Genomic DNA, 19,558 nt, shown 5'->3' with positions numbered 1-19,558 from the left:
TGCTGCTGCAGCAATGAGCTCATTATGAATAAAGAAATTAAAAACATATATCAGAAGGCACAATTAATGGCCTTCCCCTTATTATTAACTGTGAGCAACTTTGACCACCAGACTAGAATAAACGAGGAGGAACTATCTCAGCTTTTGTTACAGGATAAGATCACAGCCCAAGGCACATCCTTTGCTGAGAACAAAGTGTTTATCAAGTGACTTCAAAGATACTCACTGTGACCTTGAGCCAAACACTTAATATCTGCCAACCAGCAGGTTTTCCATCCACAAAACAGTAACAGCAGCTCTTACCTCCTGCAAATTCAAAGTTCAGGGTGCAAGGTCCTCTTTTCTTCTCTGTCCTTATGCAGTGGATTCTATAATGGTTGTGAAGACCCTTGAGACTCTTTCAGCCACAGTAAGGGGGCAGTGAAATTACAACTGAAGGGCACCTGTGTGGTATTTAGGAGCAGCCCTGCTGGAGGAGGGGCTGGGGTAACCAGAAACACCTGGATTGGTGGCTGAGAAGCAGCACAGCAATGGGTGGTTACAGCAAATGAGGGGAAAACTGGGCTCAAAGGGTCAGAGGTGAGCCAAGACCAGCTGAAGTGGGTGAAGCAGATCAAGCAGGATAGGGTCAGTAGATCAAAACTGTGCTGCCAGGAGGAGAGGTGGCACTTTCCTTGTGAAGGTGAAGGATTGCATCATCATCCTCAGAGAAGAGCACCAAAGCCACAGCTCAGGAAGTCACTGATGCTCCAAGGACACCTGAGAGCAGCTCAGCTCCACCAGCAGACCTGGCCCAGGGTCTCCAGCTCTGCTCCTCAGCATTTGCCTGTTCCCAGGACATCTGTGACCCTGCACATTAACCCAGGCTGACACTCAGCCAGGCACAGCTGCAGTGAACCTCTCTGCAAGTTCCCATGTCAGACACTTATTTCAGTACCTCTTGCTTTCACATCTCTACTATTTTTACTATTTCCATCAGTCTTTTTGGCTAGCTTGCCTTCAAATTATTTCCTTCATTGCTGTGCCAATACATGTGTCAGTGACAGCAAAATTCCATGAAGCTTAACTAAATCCATGTTTTCTGGTAAATAATAGCAGCGTGTCCCCCTGTTCAAAGAAAATTATGAGAGATTTATTAATGTAGCATCAAATGAATTTCTGTTTTGTGTAATTATGCATTGAATTTAAAAAGAGATGTCATGCAGGCAATCTTTAGAGTCATAATAGACAATCTGTAAGAAAGAACAAAGGAAAATAATGTTAATAAAACATTATGCCCTAAGCAAGAAATAGGCTTCATATATCAAACATGAGTAAAGATAGTTATTTGATGTAAAATGGAGGTGTGACCTTGCTGCAGAAGTGTTCATTACCTAACACTGCAACAAGCAAATTAATGGGTTTTGGAATGGTGCAAATAGCAGTAATAATAATAGTCATTTTGGTTTCTGGCATTTGCTTGCTGACAGCCAGATTTAGCAGCAAGTGGTTTGTGTAATATTTTTTTATGAAAGGGATTGCAAATAGAATCCCACATAACCTTAAAGACATTAGAGAAGCATGTGTTTAGTGCAGGGGTACTGATGAGTAACCAAGGCTTTACAAATGCTTATATGCCAAGCAGTGGAAGCCCAAAAACAAAAGGCTGGCTGCCAGAAGGGGATGTGCCTCACACAAGGACACAGGTACATGGGGTACTCTCAAGTATCCTGACATTCCATGGGAAGGTGATGATTGTAGTTACTATGGAAATTGCAATTTCACATGCATTTTGCACCTGATAAATGGTGAGAAAAAATTAGTGTGTTGGTGCTGCTTGAGGGAACAGCAGCACTGCTGGGAGGTGTAGAATTGTCAGGTTCAAACATCCTCCTCCCTGCAGAGAGTCCCTTGCTAAGTGATCAGGGTTGTCTGAATTACCTGCTCCAGTGGGTCCCAGCTCAGTTCTGGCCCTCCTGGACTGTCCAGAGCCCTGATAGCCAAAATGGCACCACCTCAAATTACCAGCCAGAAACTTCATCTTCAGCAGCTGCAGGGGAAGGTTTGCCCTTCCCACCCCCTCAGCCTGTCTGCAGAGCACCAGCAGCAGGCCACAAGAATAATGTGCTATTCCAGGTGAAAATTTACTGCAAGAGTGACTGCTGCTCCTGGAGGAGTTGGACAGATAGGGAAAAGCTGATGGCACTGCAGTGATAGAGAGAGCACTGAAGCATGCTGCCCCAGCTGAAGGATGTGCTGCCAAAATTTACCCAAGGGAGCAGAAAACACTGTACAGGGGGTTTTACCTCATTAAACCTCACAAAAACCTAAACTGGGCTTTAGGAGCCACTTGTGACAGAGCAAGTGTTCTGTGTGGACCTGGCAGGATTGCCTTTGTTTTTCAACAAAGATCACAAATAGATTTCTAAAGCACTTTGATGTGTTTAAAACAGTGAAGTTACTAGGCAAGTAGGTACAATAAAAGAAACATCACTGCAAATGGAAAACCCCTGAGCATATATGCCTTTCTAAATGCTATTGAAATTTAAAACTCTGATAATTGCTTTGTAATGTAAGCAATTGCATTATGAGCATGAGCACCACAGCCCATGCATCACCACTTTCAGCTCTGCCTTCAGTCATTTCCCCAAAACACACTCTGATTGCAGTAGACTTAAATCTAACTCATGGCAAGCACTAAAGTAAGTTCATTCAATGGGCAAACCTTGTTTCTCTGTGGTTATCTGTTCAAGGATGGCACTGTGGGGCAAGGGAGCCTGTCCTGTCCTGGCCAAAGAGCTCCAGCAGCATTTCCAGAGAGCACCAAACACTTTTAGGTTTGGTAAAATCACAGCTGTGATTTATTAGAGACCACCAGAACAAGGCAACTTTTCTCACACAGAACATTTCCCTCCTCAAAGTGAAACAAATTAAAATGGAGAAGGTATAAACAAACCTGGCTGCACCTCTGCAAGCTGTTGTTTCTTTCAGACCTGCTCTGAATTTAGCAGCTTCACAGGCTGCATTTAAAATATATTTAGTCTGCCCTGGGTTCTATGGTTTTCTCCTCTTCCATCACTACCCAGGCTGATGCCCAGCAGCCAGGGCAGACACAAGGGTCTGCCTTCCTCCCCTCCACCTCTTGTATGGACTAAATACACAGTAAATCACAAAAAACCCCAGCTGCATCAGAGAGAGAATGCACTGAGGAGGGAAATTGCCTGAAGGTGCAGGAGAGGCTGGATTTGGTGCATGGGATCAGCAGCTGTCCAAAGCTGGAGCAGGATCTCCATGGTGCTGGGCTACAGGTGACCAACCTGCTGCTGGTGGGCCCTCCCATGAGTTTGCTGCTTATGCTATGTTTTTCATAGAATTCAGGCTGAATTTGTGTGGTGTGTGCCTGCTGCTGGGTTTGTGGAGTGAAAGTTTCACAAAATAGCATCACAGTTTGTGAGCAGTGGTCTGGAGAGGAGATGCTGTGTTTTCTCTGTGTTTTCTCTGTGTTAAGGTCTCTGAAGCATTCAATTGAAAATCTTTAGCAACCTTGTACTTAGGAAGAGTGGGAATTTGACAGTAGATTTTTGGTGTCAAATGTGTGCCTTTTGCTATTTCTGGGGAGGCAAAAAAAGGAAAGAAAAGCAAGCCAAAGTGGCCAAATTGTGATCTATCCTAATCCTCAGTAAAGACCTGCCCCAACTTAGGTGCCAAATTCTGCAGTCAGGCTTGCTCCCAAATGTTCTTACCCCCCAGATCCCAGGAAGGGAAACTTCCTTCCCAAATCCTCGGGTTTGGGGACTAAAGCAAAAACTCCTTTTCCCTTTGCCCTTCCAGAAGAGCCATCCCAAGTGCATCCCAGAGCTCTAAGCTTCCTGCTGGGTGCTCAGGACCAGGAATATCCCACCAGGTTCCAAGGGCTGCACTGTCCTCCCACAGACCCCAGCACAACCAGGGATCATGGATCATCCACACCTGGGACAGGAGTATGTTTTAAGCACTCCTGTGCCCACGTCCCAGACCTTTTGGCCATGCTGCAGTCATTACCACTTCTGAGAGGGCTGCAATTTTCTGTACTTTCAGTTCCTCAATTACATTGATTATCACATTAAACATTCCTGGTACTACAGGAACAAACTAAAAATAATAAGCTTGTATCTTCCTAATACAAATGAAACCCATTTGTACTACTAAAAGTGTAGCAGGTTCATTGTTTCACACTAATGAAGCTTTCATCTCAAGAGATTCAATTCATAAAAAATTTGCCAAGGCTTTGCACGTTTTCTTTTTTTTCAAACTGCCATTAACAATCCTTTAAGTTCACATCTTATTCAGCATTAGGCCAACAATTGAAATAAAAAAGAGAAGAGACACAGAAAAGCAGAAAAAAAGCACTATCATCTCTGATGGCAGGGACCCCACATCAGGGTCAGTGCCCACCCAGGCTGGAGGTTTTGTGCACCTTGCCCTGCTATAAATAGCTGCAGACACCTTTGTTCCACTTCCCAAAATAGAGACACATTGCAAAGGAGATAGGAAGAGCAGAACACTGCACATGAACTCTGTTTTTATACCTATAAATATCCATTTGTAACCAAACCCAGGCAGGGTGGGCAATAGCCCAGCTGAGGAGATGCTCTGTGAGGGAAGCCAGGTGGGGGTGAGGAACCAGCAGGTTTTGATGCTTTTGCACTTCTCCCCATGACATGGTCCAAGTCACAACACTGTGGTTAAACATAGCACATAAAAATTGAGATCTGGCCACTCCAGAGGTTCAGCAAAGGTAAAGAGTTAGATCTGCTTCAGGTCTGCTCATTGTCAGCACAGGCTTTGAGGGAGCATCTCCTGCTCCAGAAGAGTTGTGGAGGGTTAGGCATTGCACCAGGCTCTGCTCTGAGGCTCCCCCAGGGGATATGAGCTCCTGCTACCCCTGGGTAAAACAAAAATGGTCCTGCTTTTCCCAGTCTGGTGCCTTCTGGTGACAGAATGGCACTGAGTGGCAGTGCTGCTGGAGCTGACCTCTCTCCATCCTTCTCTCCATGAGGGGATCCTGGAGATGAAGCCAGCCAGGACATGCCTGCAGACATCCCTCCCATCAGGGGTTCCATCTGCTTCCCTCCCTCCAACAGGCACAGGCTCACAGATCTGGTAGCAGCAAAGGCTTCCAAGCTTCAGGAAGGGAATTTAAAGTCAGGAGAGAGGTGAAGGAGAGGCTTTCCCTGGTAATTTCCCTTCAAGCCTGAAACAGCAGCACCTGACCCCCACAGAGCAGCACCTGCCCATGCCAAGGCTCAGCACCCACAGTGGGAGCAGGAAGGGGGAGGAGGAGCATCAATCTCCCCTTTTCTTCCTGACTGAGGTGGAAGTCAGGCCTTGCTTATCAGAGCTTTGATTATCTAAAAACTCATCCCTTAACCAGAATGAGGTCGTGTTCCTGACATGTTCAATTGCATCAAAAATCAGCTTGAATATATCAGCTCTCATTTATCAGAACCAGCTTATTGTCACTCATATTCCTTGATAAATGTAGGTCTGAGCACTTTTGGCTTTGCTGGGATGGGCAGCGCATTTACACTCAAGTGTTTTCCTGCTAAAATTAAAGATCTGAAACCACAGGTCTGAATCTAAGCAGGGCTGGATCAGCCTCCCCAGGCAGAGCACATGATGCTGGAACTCTCCTGCTCAGATATTAGAGGTGCCACACCACCTAATGGGAGCACAGATTTGGTCCCAAATTGGTGATATCGATGGAGCATGGTCTCCTTACTGTCAGAGCTGCCTGGAAGAGCCACACTCCAGCTGCTGGTGCTTCCCAGGGCTGGGCAAGCTTTCACAATGAGCTCCAAACCCTCCTGCAGGAATGGAAAAACATCTCACGGATTTGGTGCTTTGTTGCTGTTTGTTGTGATGATTCAGAGGAATTAGTGCCATGGAACATAAGGCAAGTGAGGAAATACAGAGGAGGATCTGGGTTGCCAGTGTGAACCTGCCTTGCTCTTCATCCTCTGCTCACTTCTGCCAAGGGCTGCTGGAAGGGAAGTCTAGGAGTGATATTAATTCCTGATTTATCTGGGAAAAAGAACTGGAAGCAGCTGGGTTCCACTCATTTGTAATTTGATGTCCCCTTCACTACATGGGTGGGCTCAGTATCACAGAAAGCCCCACCAGAGCAGGACAGTCCTGCTGGCACAGACTCAGCATGCACAGGGAGCTGGAGCTTTCTGGCTGCAGGTGCACCAGACATGCACAACATGAACAGTGATCTCCAGCCCAAAACCATTCCCTCATCCCTGAGGAACCCCAGGCAAATCTCACCACAGAGCTTTTTTTGCCTCTGGCATCCTTCACTTACACTGACTCTCTGAGCACAGTTACTCCCTGTTTCAAACACACTCTTCTTAGCTTTACCTTGGATCAACTTTTCCAGCAATACTGATTCCTAGAAAAATAAATCTTCAGTGGGCACCTTCCCTGCAGCTTGAGCAAGCACCAGAGCACAGGCAGCACTTTGCTGTGTGTGAGGAGGGGGTCAGGCAGCAGGGGCTCCTTGCCAGAGCCAGAGGGCAAGCAGGCAGCATCAAACACACCAGGCACACCTCCTGCACAAAGTCACCCCGTCTCTGAATCCTTGTGCTTGGCAATCAGTCCCACACAAGCAGAAATCTGGCTTATTAAAGCGTGAGCTGCTGAGCCCCTCGTTAAATGCCAGCCTCATCTTCTCCTGGGGGATTATTTACCCTGCAGATGGGGTGACTGACCCTGGAGCAGCAAAAAGGATTTCTAGCAGAGATGAGGCAATTGGGGCACATTTGCCATCCGTAGGGTAATACCATGCTGTCTCACAAAGAGGCTGCTTCCCACACACATCAGAAAATATCCAGTATATCTGTGTGCACACAAGGCATATGTTTCTGTATAAGGTATCTGTATAGTGTAGCTCCTCTTCCTGCTTTCACTCTGTTTTATCTTTAAATTGGGAGAGCTTTTTAGTAGCAAATCATCAGAGAGGAACTGCTAGTTACCAAGGAGATTCTCTGATGAATCACAGACTGACTGGTATAAGACCTAGACAGGCTGTAGCTTCTTAATTTGCGAGACCTTACATTTCAAACGGGGCGAAAAAAGATCCTCTCACAACTGACTGTGGACCTGGCCAGCCAGAGCTGCTTTTCCTTTTGCCACAGCAGCAAACAGCAAGAGCTCAGCGTGGGAAATCAGTGAGCAGCCGGGGACGAGCAGAAGCGCCTCTCCAGCACGCTCTGGGCTCAGGAAAGCAAACAGCACCCAAGGACAAAGTGGTCCGATGGAGGTGACTGAGGGAAGGGCTGGGAAGCCCCTGATTTCCCACCAGCACAGGCAAGGGCACGCAGGGATGAGCGAGCACTGGAGAAGGAGCCGCACAGCTCCTGCACAGCCCTGACGCTCCGGAGGCAGAGGGGGCACGGCCAGCCAGGGCTCAGCACAGCACTGGCACTGCCCCAGCCCTGATCTCCTTTCTCTGCCTGACTCCTGCAGCTTCCTTCCAAGGAAAAATGAGAGGGATGAGCTTTGCCAAATGACAGAGAACACACCGACTCCACACGGAGCGTCCTGCCCTGGTGGAAATGGCCATCATGCCCCAGAGGAGTCACGGCAGCCCAGGATGTGCAGGCAGAGCGGATTTCAAGAAGAGTTTTTGTAAATGTGGGGAGAACAAGGAGCTTCGTGAAATAAAGTTTGGAGAGAGAAAGCTCAGCTTTTTTTGGGTTGACTTTATTCAGAGGGTCTTCACACCCACTTCCTACTGACAGCTTGTTTCTGTGTAGTTGCTGAATTCTGGTGCTTTGCCTCTATTTAAAAACCAAAAGTAATTAAAACTTCCTGGGAACTGTGAAAGCAGCAAGAAATACTTGGACACATTGAGAGACGAGATATTTGGAAGCCTTCTGCTGGTAGCTAGGCTGTTTTCCCAAAGGTGGCAGCTACAGAAGTTCGTAGATGAGAGGGAAAATCTCCCTGTCGCATCCCATTGAAATCTCCATTTTAGGCACTGCTGCTCCACTGCTGCTCAGGTAAACCTGATCCTTATGGGGGGAAGCTGCTGGATGGGCCAAGCAATTTGGGATGGGGTTGGTGGAAGAACTTAGGGCAGTGCTGGGGAGTGGAGAGTAAAGCATGTATCAGAGCACACGCAGGTTTGACTGCTAGGTGCACACTGGAAAGGATTTCCTAGAGTGATTGGAGCTGGCAAGGGGCTGGCACCAGCCAGGCTTTAACCCAGGAGTCGAGTGAAGGGCATTTTATTAGTCAAACAGTTTCAAGTGCTGCTCTGAGTTATAAATTACACTTGCTCATCTGAGGAATGAATTCGCTGTTGGTAGCATTTGTGGGCTGGAGCTAGAGGCTTACAATGATGTCTAACTGATGCATATTGTGATGTTTCAACTTATTAGTGTACCCTGTGGACCTCATTTGGAAAGCAAAATACTCCAGAATGCTGCAATAGAGACTGAAAACAGAATATGGGGTAGGGAAGGGACACAAGAAACACTCCTTGACAGCAAGCTGCTCTCAGAACCACAAAGAAAAGCTGTCAGGAAATTCCAGGCTGTGGCTCCCAGCCACGGGGGAGCTCACTGTCCATCCCCTCCAACTTCACACGCAGGAGTTCATACAGCATTCACTGGCAGTGCTCCCCAGCTGTGTCAGGCAAGCTAAAGGTGTAGGAGTAACAAATTAAAACAGGCTGCCAGCTTTAATGCACTAATTGGGGGTTATGATCTTCCTTTTTTTTAGGATGGACTTGAAGTCATGTATATGTTTGAATTTAAAACAGAAAAATACTGAGGAAGCTGTAACTGCAAACAAACTTCCCACTGACAGAGCACAAACTTCCACACTCTCCCCAGCTTCCCCAGCAGTGCCAGCACTCCAGCCCTGGGTTGATTTGGAATATCCATATTCCTCAGAATGCATTCAGAATTCTTTTGTCCAAATGTGCACAAGCAGCAGGAGCTGCTGGAACAGGAGCTGTACTACACACAGTGATTTTAATCCAAGAACAGCAAACAGGCAGGTTAGGGATTTACAAACAGAAGAACTAAGGCAGTGAGCATTTAAATAATTTGGATAAAAACTTGAAGATGGATAGAGCAAGTGTCCAGATGGGAACTTAGATCTTCACTTGCACTTTGTAATAACAATCTGGAAAGCCTTGGATGTTGCTTGCTTGTGATTTTTGCTGCACAGTGCAGTTGGTCTGAGCTCAGGGACAGTAGCAAAGCCCCTCGTGGTGTGATCCCTGGGCTGGAGCAGAACCTGCATTCTGCCTTTGCTCGTGAATTCTGACTGCAGTAAATGAGTAGGAGATGGACAGGGGTCTGAAGAGTAGCTTTGGTGTTGGGTTTGTCACCACAAACATTTGCCTGTTTGTGGTGAATAAGGTCAAGGAAAGAGGTGGGGATTCATGAGGAAAGTAAACTGCCAGGTGAAGGGTGGTTTCCACCAAACAGTGGGGCTTGGCAGCACATTTGGTCCCTCCTACTAACCCAGTGTGGGAATGAGGAGAGATTTTGTTAGATAACACTGAAATACAAAGAGACTGAGAGGCAGAGCTTGCTCCAGCCCTCCACACACCCTTCCATGGTGTTTCTGGGCAATCAGTTATTCTCAGCACACAGAGTGTCTGTTGCTGAGCACGGAGTCCAGGCACTGGGGAAACTTATGAAACAGCCATACAGATTAGCTCTCTGTCATAATCTCCTCAGTCCCACTGGAGGAAATCCTGTCTTTCCCTAGGAGGCCTTCACTGCCCCACTAGAAATCATCTTATTCTCCAGCAGCCCCTGGGCAGGCAGGGGGGTTTTGCCTCACAGGGATGCCCTGCACCAGCCTCAGTCACTGGGTCCTCACCACCCAAAAAAAGTGGGTAGATAGATGCCACAAGGTATGCTCCCTGTGTCCCCAGCATGGTGTCCCAGCATTGCCCAACCTCAGGCATCACCCCAGGAGCCCCAAGGCTGCAGTGGGTTGAATCAGGACTCAGCAGCAGCCCAGCACCTCCCATGCCCTGGAGGGCAAAGCTGTATCCCGGCACAGCAGGGAGGTGCAGGATCCACCTTCCCTGAGTGACCCAGACTGCACCAAGGGGCTCTGCAGCCAGTGCTCTCCGATGGGAGCGTGGGATTAACAGCATGGGGCTCAGGAGAGACAAGGAGCACAACATGGTAAAGGAAAGCAAAAGGCCTCAGCATCCTTCCCACCTTCAAAGCTGGTAATGGTTTCTTATTTCCCTTTCTACTTTTGCTTTTAAAGGAGCTGGAGAAGTCACTTCTCTGTGCTGCTTTACATGCCAGGTGCAGACTGCTGGGAGATCCCAACACCAAGCACTGAACCTTGCAGATCCAGTGCCTTTCAGGCTATATCCAAAATGCCAGAGGCAACCCAGCAGACTGGAGCATTGCATGCATCCAGAATGATCAACATCTCTCCCCTTTACACTCCAGGATCAGCTGGCATGTCAGTGTGCCCTGAGCCAGATGCAGGATGTTGTGCCAACAGAGGGCAGGAATGGCAAAGAAGTCTCCTGGCTTTTTGCATGCTTGCTCAGAGGCTGCAAACACAGGAGTACTGATGCTTGCAGCACCCTGCAGGTCAAGGGCAGCAAAACTGAGTCAGTGGAGGGATCTGCATGAGCTTCCTGAAATAACACTTGGGGGGGACATGCCAGGAGTTCCCAGTCCCACAAGAGTGTCCCTTTGGAGCTCTGCAGTGCCTGCTGGGCTGAACAACCCTTTTGGCTCATGTAATCTAGTTTAAATGCAACAAGCATCCTCCCCACGCAGGTGTGAGCCACAAGCACCATCATTCCAGACACACGAGCCACTCAGAGCCACACTGCCTCTCTCTTAATGGAAAAGAGGCATCACAGCAGCAGCTACACCATGGGCCATTAACTTACTGCCTGGCAGATTGATCCTGGACTTTAACATGCATTTAACTAGAGGTTTAGAGCAGAGGTATTGCAGTGCAGCTGTAGAAATGCACTTTTACAGGAGCAGTTTTAGTGCTGGTTGAACTCGGTGGCAAAGCTGCCTCTGGCTCCTGTGTGAGCAGGGACTCACTTCTGTGTGTCCAGGCAAACTGTACTGAAGAGTAGCCCTCCACACTAGAAATACAGAAGCTGGAAAAACTGTCCATTTTTTATTCTGCCTCAATTCTTAATTCTGTTGTTGATGTATAAAGGTTGGTGAGGGAAGCACAAGTGAAAAACCTCAGAAATGCTTTAAGCCCATCCATGTCCCACCCACATGCTTACGGTTGGGTTTATTCTGCTTGAAACTGAAGTCTGATCCCTGTTAACAGCACAGTTAATTATCTCTGAGTAAGGAGCTGTGAGGTTTTGAGGAGCACTGGACCTTTCAGAGGCAGGGGAGCTTTTTGGGAAGCACTGCCAGATGACCTGATGGGTCTCAGCACTGCAGGCTCCCCTCCAGGGACCAGCAGGTCAGCTTTGGGAGGCAAAGGTCATTCCTGGGATTTCCTGTCAGCACAAGCTCTTAGTGAGGAAGGAAAAGAGCTTTCCCCCCTCACCTCATCTCCAGCCCTCTCTCTTCCCACTCAGCATATGTGTCCCCCCCTTCTGTGTCCCCCAGCTCTGCCATCCTCATTAGATTTCCCACCCAGGCCTTATTCTACCTGCCCAACTGTCCTCAGGCTAAGGCTCTACATCTGGCACTACAAATTGCCTTATTCTCACTCTCCTCCCATCCCTCTGCTCTCCATCCTATGGCCTCCTGCCCTCCTGCATTGCCCCCACACCACATTCTTATCTATGCCTCTGATGGGGTGCTTCCAGCACCTCAAAAAACCCCTCCAGCCAAATCATTGAAGCCATTTAATACCACATCTGACTGGTACAGGCATTGAACTACTCAAAATAATTGCATTTCTCACCAGTTACAGATAAAACAGACCCTTTTTAATTATGTTTTAATCATTAAGATACAGCCTGATGTGCATTACAAGATTATTAACAGCCCCATAAGTGAAATAACAGATACAAGACCAAAACCTAAATCATAAGTGTTCTCAGATGCCTGTAGATTAATCATTTTATATCTCCATAGGAGCATTCATCAAGGCTTTCCATTCTCACAGAGTCTTAAAGCCACAAGACAGCTCTGCTCCCAGTTGCAGCTCTGCCTTTCCTGCAGGAGCAGAAGAAGGGAAGTAAGGCACTTGTTTGCCTCCAAATAGAAGTTAATGAAAAACATGGAACAGGATATAAAGTTTTGATTCCTCATTATTCTTTTTCACTGTGTGAAAAAACAGTGCCCTGCTGTGTCTATCCTCTACAGCAATTATAGAATTAAAACTGCTTTTAAAGTGTTTTTTTCTTCAGTGCCTTCTTGAAAGTACACATCCACTCCTGATCTCATGGGCTCAAACTGTACTGCTGGTATTTTTGAAATTGATTGCAGACTCCCGATCCATTAAAAATAAGCAACACCACGAGCAAAACAAGAGCACAGGTGCTGCTGAAAAGTGCAATCACTGCTCAGAATCTGAGCTTGTGGTTCCAGAGACAGAAACCCACAGCCTCCTTCCTGCAGCACAGGGGCCAATTTCCCTCCATTTGGGTTTAAAGAAATGCCCACACAGCAGTGCCTGAGCTCTTTGTGCCCCTATGGAGTGCTGTAAGTGCTCAAGGAGCAGCACAGCTTGGTTTTAATTGCATAAGCACACAGCTTGTTCAAACTGCACTCAGGCTCACACTCCAGGATCTGAAGAGTTCTTCAGAGCAGTCACGGCGCCGGATGCATCAGTCTCCTTTGCATGCACACAAGGTGCTTGAAGGCTCCCATCCCTGCTCCTGGGGTACAAATCACAGCATTTCCTTTTTGCTGGTGACTCAATAAGACCAGCAAATTGCTGGTGTCACAGTGGTCAGGGAAAGCAAAACAAAAAGTTTGAGCAGAAAGGCTCTACCAGGATTTGGATGAGTTTAATCCATCTCCTCTTTATCTTTACAATGCAGAAGCATTTCATCAGGGCACCAGGAAGCCACAGCACTGCTCCCAGCCCAGTATTTGCAGAAGGGACTATCGTGTCACACACACAGACACCCATTCCAGACTGGGCATTTTTGTGGTTTTTTTGTTTGCACCTGACACGAGCACCCAGCCACACTCATAAGTCAGTCAAAGCATCTGCATCTTCCACGGGCAAACCCACCATGTGAGACAAATGGTTCAATTGTTCTCACCATGGTTAATGGCCATGAACCTGAAATTTCAGTTCATGCCAAGGAATACAATAATCATCAATAAATTCTGTCCACAAATAACCAGAGAAGTCTTGAGCTGTGCTATGGACCAAGGATGGGAAGAGGACTCGTTTATGCCTCAGTTGTTTGTGATCACTCCAACACTCCCAAAATTGGCTCCCTCAGAATTATATTTAATGAGTTATTGCTGTAGCCTAACCCAGGGCAGCTCAGGGGCATGTCATTAGATGTGCAGTCTGACACTACAGACAGCTGCTCCCACCCAAAGTCACTTATTAGAGCTCATGCACTTGTTCAGGCCAAGAACAACCAGGTACCCAGGTCAGGCAATTAGAACCATCAATACCCTCTAGTCAGGCATGCCTAAGCTGTGAGGAAAGGTTGTTTGTTCAGCTAGGAGAAGGGAAAGCACGTCCCTTGTCCCTGATCAGAAGCATCCCTTTTGTGGGACCAGGGCCAAGCTATTGCTTCTTCAAGGCCCTGGCCAAACTCCAGCCCTTAAAGAGCTTTATCAATGGCATGTTGTTAGGTGTCCTCACGAAGAAGATATTACAGAAATATGGGCTATCATTCATTATTGCTGCCAGTTTTATAGGACAGATGTCAGCAGAGCACAGCCAAGTCCTCGTGTTTGTGGTGCCAGCAGGAGCTCACAGCCCTGGAAAAGCAGGTCAGGCACCCCCATGCTTGGCACCAGCTGGGGACAATGCCACCAGTGAGGGTGACCACAGACAAGAGCTCAAATGCTCTGCTAGGGTTCAAATCTGTGTAATTTTATCTCTGTCCCAAAAGTGCTTTTTCTTCCTCCACCCTTAACTGAAGCCCTGACTGCTGTTCCCAGTGAGGTGACTTGGTGCCCATGTGCATCTCCTGGCTGCACCCTCATGCGTTCCCCCAAGCTGCTTCCCCATCAGGGTGTCCACAGGAGCACTCAGGCTCAGCCTCATGCTGCAAACCATCTGGTACAGGCAGCATCAATCAGCTCCCCTCAGGCAAGGTCTGATTATTAACAGTGGAATTTTCCAAATATTGACTCATTTTAGCCTAAATAATCTCATTCTGTTGTTATTGCCTACAAAGCTGGCTCCGCTTCACCTTCCACAATACTTCAAAAGTGACTGAGCTGCATCAAAGACATCTCCCATGTAACAGCACCAGAACCAGGTCAGGTTTAGCACAGTCCATCAGCTAAACTGAAGCTCCCAGATCCCCATCTGCTCCTATCAGGCAGCGACAGGCATAAATCAATACACTCATTCCTGCACTCTTTTTCCATGGCTGCATGCCTACAACAGGGAGGGAAGCACACACTTTGAGCCTTATTGAACTTTAACATAGATTACTGTGAACACAAAAAGTGGCATCTTGTTCCAATGTAATATACACATTTCACCCCAGAGGAGTGCAGTACAGGGACTAAAGATATTTTAAGAAACAATGTACATACATATAGGAAATACATCAGACTACTGTACACAGTACCTGGAAACACAAAGAACAATTTTCCACTTGCTTGCAGCTTCCCATTCTTTGGTACAAAACCTCTTAAAAAAACAAAAAACAACAAAAAACCCACCAAAAACACCTCAAAATTTCTTCAAAACATCTCACAAAGAAACACCACAGCACAAAGCCCCAAGCCTCCTTCTCTCCTGGGTGAGCTATTCCTCTGCTCTTCATCAGCTTTGATCATGGGCACCTGGAACCCACAAGCACCGAGCTCATGCTGGGCTGATTGCTCTGAATTGCCATGGTTTCATTAACTTCAACAGATCCCTGATGATAATCAGTGTCAGCTGAGGATGCAGAAACTGTTTCTGCTATTTGTTTATGAGCCCAGGCAGTGTTTGGAGAGAGTAGATAAAATAAAACATTATTTTTCTTAAGCCTGAATTCGGGAGGGTGGTAGCTCCAGTTAACTTGCTTGCAAGCAGAGGGATTTGCTTTGTGATACATTGATTCTGACTCTGAAATTCAGAGGTTTAGCATCCATTTACTTAGAACAACTTCAAGGAACAGCAAACAGGAGGTGGAAGAGGTTTTGGATATTTTCCTGTTGCTAAGGAAACTTCCTCTGTGGTGGCTCTGTGCTCGCCCCAGCTGGGTCACTTGGGCTTTGCTTCTCTGAGTAAGGGGTGAGTCATGGCTGGAGAGCAAATGCACAAACTTCCTGAGGGATGCCTTTATTGTGTGCTTCCACTCACAAGTGAAAATAAACATTGTTAGCAGTGGTTCATAATAAAAAGCTCTAGCAAATCTATATTAATACATTCAATAGTAGTCACATGCTGTATATTACCAATTGTATCTAACCCTTCAAACACACAGGGAAAATAAAACTATTTTTTCCACACATTTTTATGGGTCCTGTCAGTGTTAGAGTACATCATGCCAAAAATGTCTTGATGTCACAATACTTTGAATAACACTGTTTTCTAGTTCCCCTCACATGATACAACCAAAATCTGAGTTACTCAACACCAACATTCATTTCTGAAACTACCAGTAAGAGATTTTTGCATGTGAGGCCGTAATGGGAGGTTTGTTTGGTTTTACAGTAAAATAATTGCTGTGGCAATTTATCAGCCCCACAAACATAACATTGTTATGGCTTGGATAGCAAAGCTCACTGTAAACCTTTCCTAGGTGAGCTGTAGTACCCCCTCTTAGGGTTGGGGTGTTTAGCCTTAGGATTCCAAATTATGCTCCAAATTTTCAGACATTCCAAAGCTTGGAAGGTGAGATGAGTTAATGCCCAAACCTTCCTCTACTCTCGAGGCAGCACCTCCAAGTGAGACCTGATTCCATCTTGGCTTGGAGAAATGATAAATTTATCTGTTGCTGCCAGCTGTGAAACTGCAGAGAACTTGGGATGAGTATCCACAGCATTCAGCCCCACAGGCCAGGGTGTTGTTCCTTTTTTTCTGGTGCTAGATAAAAGTCCATCAGCCTTCTGGGGAAGAAGAGGGTACAAGGGTTAATGACTCAACAGTGCCACAAGCTGTTCTGCCTGCCATGATGGGGCTCTTCTGGGAGCACTGCTTTTGTTTTGGTTATTTTGATATTTTTGTGATTTTCTTCAGTTTATCTGCAAGAAAAGGTCTAATCTCATGCGTTATCGGCCACACAGTCTCAGATGAGACCATGTGGAAATGGTTTATGCTACACCCATGCAACACCCAGAACACTTTGGGTGTGAAGATTCAATGACAATTCCTCAAAGGCCCTTCCAAAGTGTAACCTAAAGCCCTCAAGTGAACATTTGACTTCCTATCCACTGATCCTATTTCTAATTATTTATGAAAAACAATGACTGATTTCTGAACCAAGACTTTCTGAAGATTTAACAGCTTGGCATTTGAGCATCAGTGACTTTGTTTCACTCAATTTTCCCATCCACTCCCTCAACTAGATGTCCCCTCCCAGCACAGAGCTCCAGGGCCAGCCCTGTGTCATGAAGAGCCAACAGGCAGCATATGGTGACACTGGAAAAAGGCAGTAAATTTTCACATATTGTTTGACCACTGACTGCAGTTGTACATGGCTCAGAGAGGAAATCTCGAAGCAAGCTCCTCTGCCTTCCTATCAATGCCTGAATTATGCAGCAGCTCATGGGTTGCATCCAGGGCAGCCAGAAAATTGAACCCAAAACCAACCTAAACTCCTTTGCAAACTTCATGCCTCTATTCTCCAAAATGTGACTTGCTCCTAAGATAATTCCATTTGCTTCCAGATTGCCCTAAAAAAGCCTTCACCTAGCTTTGACCTCAAATCCTTCTGTTCCAGTAAGGGCTGAGAGAAGATTGCTCTTTAGGACTCCAGCTCTTGTTAATACTCCTAAAGAGATTACTCAAATCTCCTAAACAAATATCAGAATAGATTCTGGATTAAGCTTGGGTGCTAAAATGACCTTGCTGATAAAATCAGCATCATCAAACCTCACAGATTGAAGAGGGAAGCCTTGGATATAATTTTGACTCGGTAGCTATTATCATGGTAAGTTATCAGACTGCTCTGCATCTCTCTCCCCCTATCTCTAATTCTCTTGCAATATTCCTTGGGAATTGGTACGAGAAGTGTCAGATCTTCCAGATCCTCGTGGGAAAAACAATATACTGAGACAGTCATTGGGGCTATGCACCACCCACTCTTTTCTCTCACTATCACTATTTGCTTTTCCCATTTTGGCTATTTGAGTTGTCTGGTTCGTTTTGGTGTCAGCACGAGGCTGGTTTGTGGAGAATCCCAACTCCTTTGTATTGCTCAAAGTGCCTTTGGTCAGATGTGGATCCAGTTTTGTGCATTTGGCAGGGTGGTCAGGTGTATTGGTGTACCCTGGGGTCCAGCATGGACCATCTCCTTTGGTCAGGAGGTCAGAAAATCACCCTGCCACCTCTGGGTGATTTCCCCTGTTTGCAGATAACGCCCAGAGTTAATTACATCCTGTGTCTTTGTGCAGTTTCCTTTGTGTCTCACCTGGGTTTCAGAAATAATAGCCCTGCAAAAACTGATGTGGACTTTGGCCTTGTAACAGATATTTTCTCAAGGACCAGGAGTGAGTTGGTGAAGTTTGTGTTAAGTATTTTTGTCATTGTGTTGTGGTCAGGAATGAATCCCAGAAATTTTCTCAGGAATCTGTGATGAGCATTTCAGAAAAGAGAGGTCATTGCATCACTTTCAACCTACATCTCTTCCGTTGTTCGTTGACTGTTCTTCTATAACCCCCTCAGATTTCTGTGCAAAATCTCTAGTGTTTGTAATGGGAAAAAATTTAAATCCAATAAGAATTAACAGGCTATTTTAAAAAAATACTCCTTAGAGGGCAAAGTCCATTACGACTGAAGCATTTGCATTTACTTCCAAATCTCTTTACCCAATTTTCAGTTTAATTTAGTCATTTGCTAATCCTAATTTTCCAGCACTGTGCTTACAATATCTAACCAAATATCATTCATGTGGAAACACATTAAAATTCTGCAACAGACTGGAACTTACAGCCTCTGAACTCTTGTCACTTTGCTACTCAACTGTCACCCTGTAATGGTGGCTCTGACTCCCTCTCCCCACAATCATTTAGTCACCAGCCCCTTCCTGAGCACTCTGCTCCATTTCTCTGGCACTGTTGTCCATTATGGCAAAAGTCCCACCAAACTTCAAGGACACCTAATGAAGGAACACAACTTTTTTCCAAAATATCTCTTTATATGCTATTATTTGGGTTTTCTTTGGTCTTAAATAATTTAATGTGTTTCAATGTTGACAGTGTGGTGTGTCGTGCATAGAAATAGGATATAAAGCACTGTGTCAAAATACTGGGAATGGTGTGGTAGTCAGAATAGTCAGAACTGAGAACTGTGTGCTGCACACCCTGACTCCCAAGTAAAAGGATCTGGTTTTGTTCCACTGAGCAGGGCTGAGTTTGAGCAGGCAGTTCCAAAGGCTCTGATCCCATCACATCCCCCTGTTCACCCACTCCAGGTGGAGCTGGGCTGGACTCACTTCTGGCCAAGAACACCACGCAGGGGAGCATGGTGAACCTGCCCTCTGATCCCAGCTGGGCTCACAGGGATCAGAAGTGTCTGTGAGGACCCCAAGCTGAGGCTGAAAGTGCATCTCCAGATGAGGCAGCTGAGAGACACTTTGTACTCAGTGGTGCTGGCTCCCTTCCCTCCACAGCTGCCTCATTCTCTCTCTTCAGGGGGTTAGGTTTCTCTGAGCTAATTTAAGGAGAAAAGCCTTTTTAATCCGGTATCTTACAGACTCTGAGTATGTATATTTTTATATTGTGAATAAAATGTGAATATTAAGCTCTTTAGGCAGGGACTTTGTCTTCCAAGGTCTCTTCAAAGCCCTTAGAGTGCTGCTGGTATTACAGGTGTAAATACTATAAATAATATAATAGAGTTTGGATCCCAGAGATCATTGGGAATGGGCTCACAGAGTGTATCTCTGTGTTGGACAGAAAAGGCTCAGGAATGTGGAGGGCTTTCCCAGAAGTTAGTACTGAGCCTTGACCTGGAAGAGCTTGGGGTCAAGAGCCTGCTTTGATTTAGGTTCCCTCACAGTTCATGAGGCTCTTCTTGCTTTGGTTCCACCAGTTAGAAAGGGACAGCCTGCCCAAGGAACAAAAATACAGTTCAGCACTCCTTTGAGAAGTGGACAAGAGCTGTTTAACCCTGCCAGATAACAGCATCTAGTAGCTCACAGCAGAAAGGGAGAATGAATTCCCTAACCAGATGAAGGTAAAGAGGGGGGAAAGGACTTAAGAAAGTAAAATCTTTATAGAAAAGAATATATTATTAACTGAAAAAGTAATTT

The 19,558-nt window shown here is 46.2% G+C and overlaps 1 protein-coding gene across 8 annotated transcripts in view; it reads left to right on the top strand.

The window, feature by feature from the left end:
- The window catches only part of LOC134423837 (calcium-activated potassium channel subunit beta-2), a 136,447-nt gene that overhangs the window by 81,351 nt on the left and 35,538 nt on the right, over nt 1-19,558 (top strand). The window contains exons 1-2 of one of the 8 annotated variants that reach the window (XM_063167280.1): nt 7,057-7,282; nt 7,489-8,024. The exons of 4 other annotated variants lie outside the window; for them this stretch is intronic. In XM_063167280.1, coding sequence (XP_063023350.1) covers nt 7,951-8,024 — 74 coding nt within the window. In that variant the 5' untranslated portion in view covers nt 7,057-7,282; nt 7,489-7,950. Of the gene's footprint in view, nt 1-7,055; nt 8,025-19,558 lie in introns of those variants that run through there. 3 more of the 8 variants (XM_063167278.1, XM_063167281.1, XM_063167277.1) reach the window with 3 other exon arrangements.

The sequence above is a fragment of the Melospiza melodia genome, chromosome 12 (genome assembly GCF_035770615.1).
Source record: "Melospiza melodia melodia isolate bMelMel2 chromosome 12, bMelMel2.pri, whole genome shotgun sequence".
Lineage (NCBI taxonomy): Eukaryota > Metazoa > Chordata > Aves > Passeriformes > Passerellidae > Melospiza > Melospiza melodia.
The sequence above is the reverse complement of the archived record's forward strand: the minus strand, read 5'-3'. Positions and strand labels throughout refer to the sequence as shown.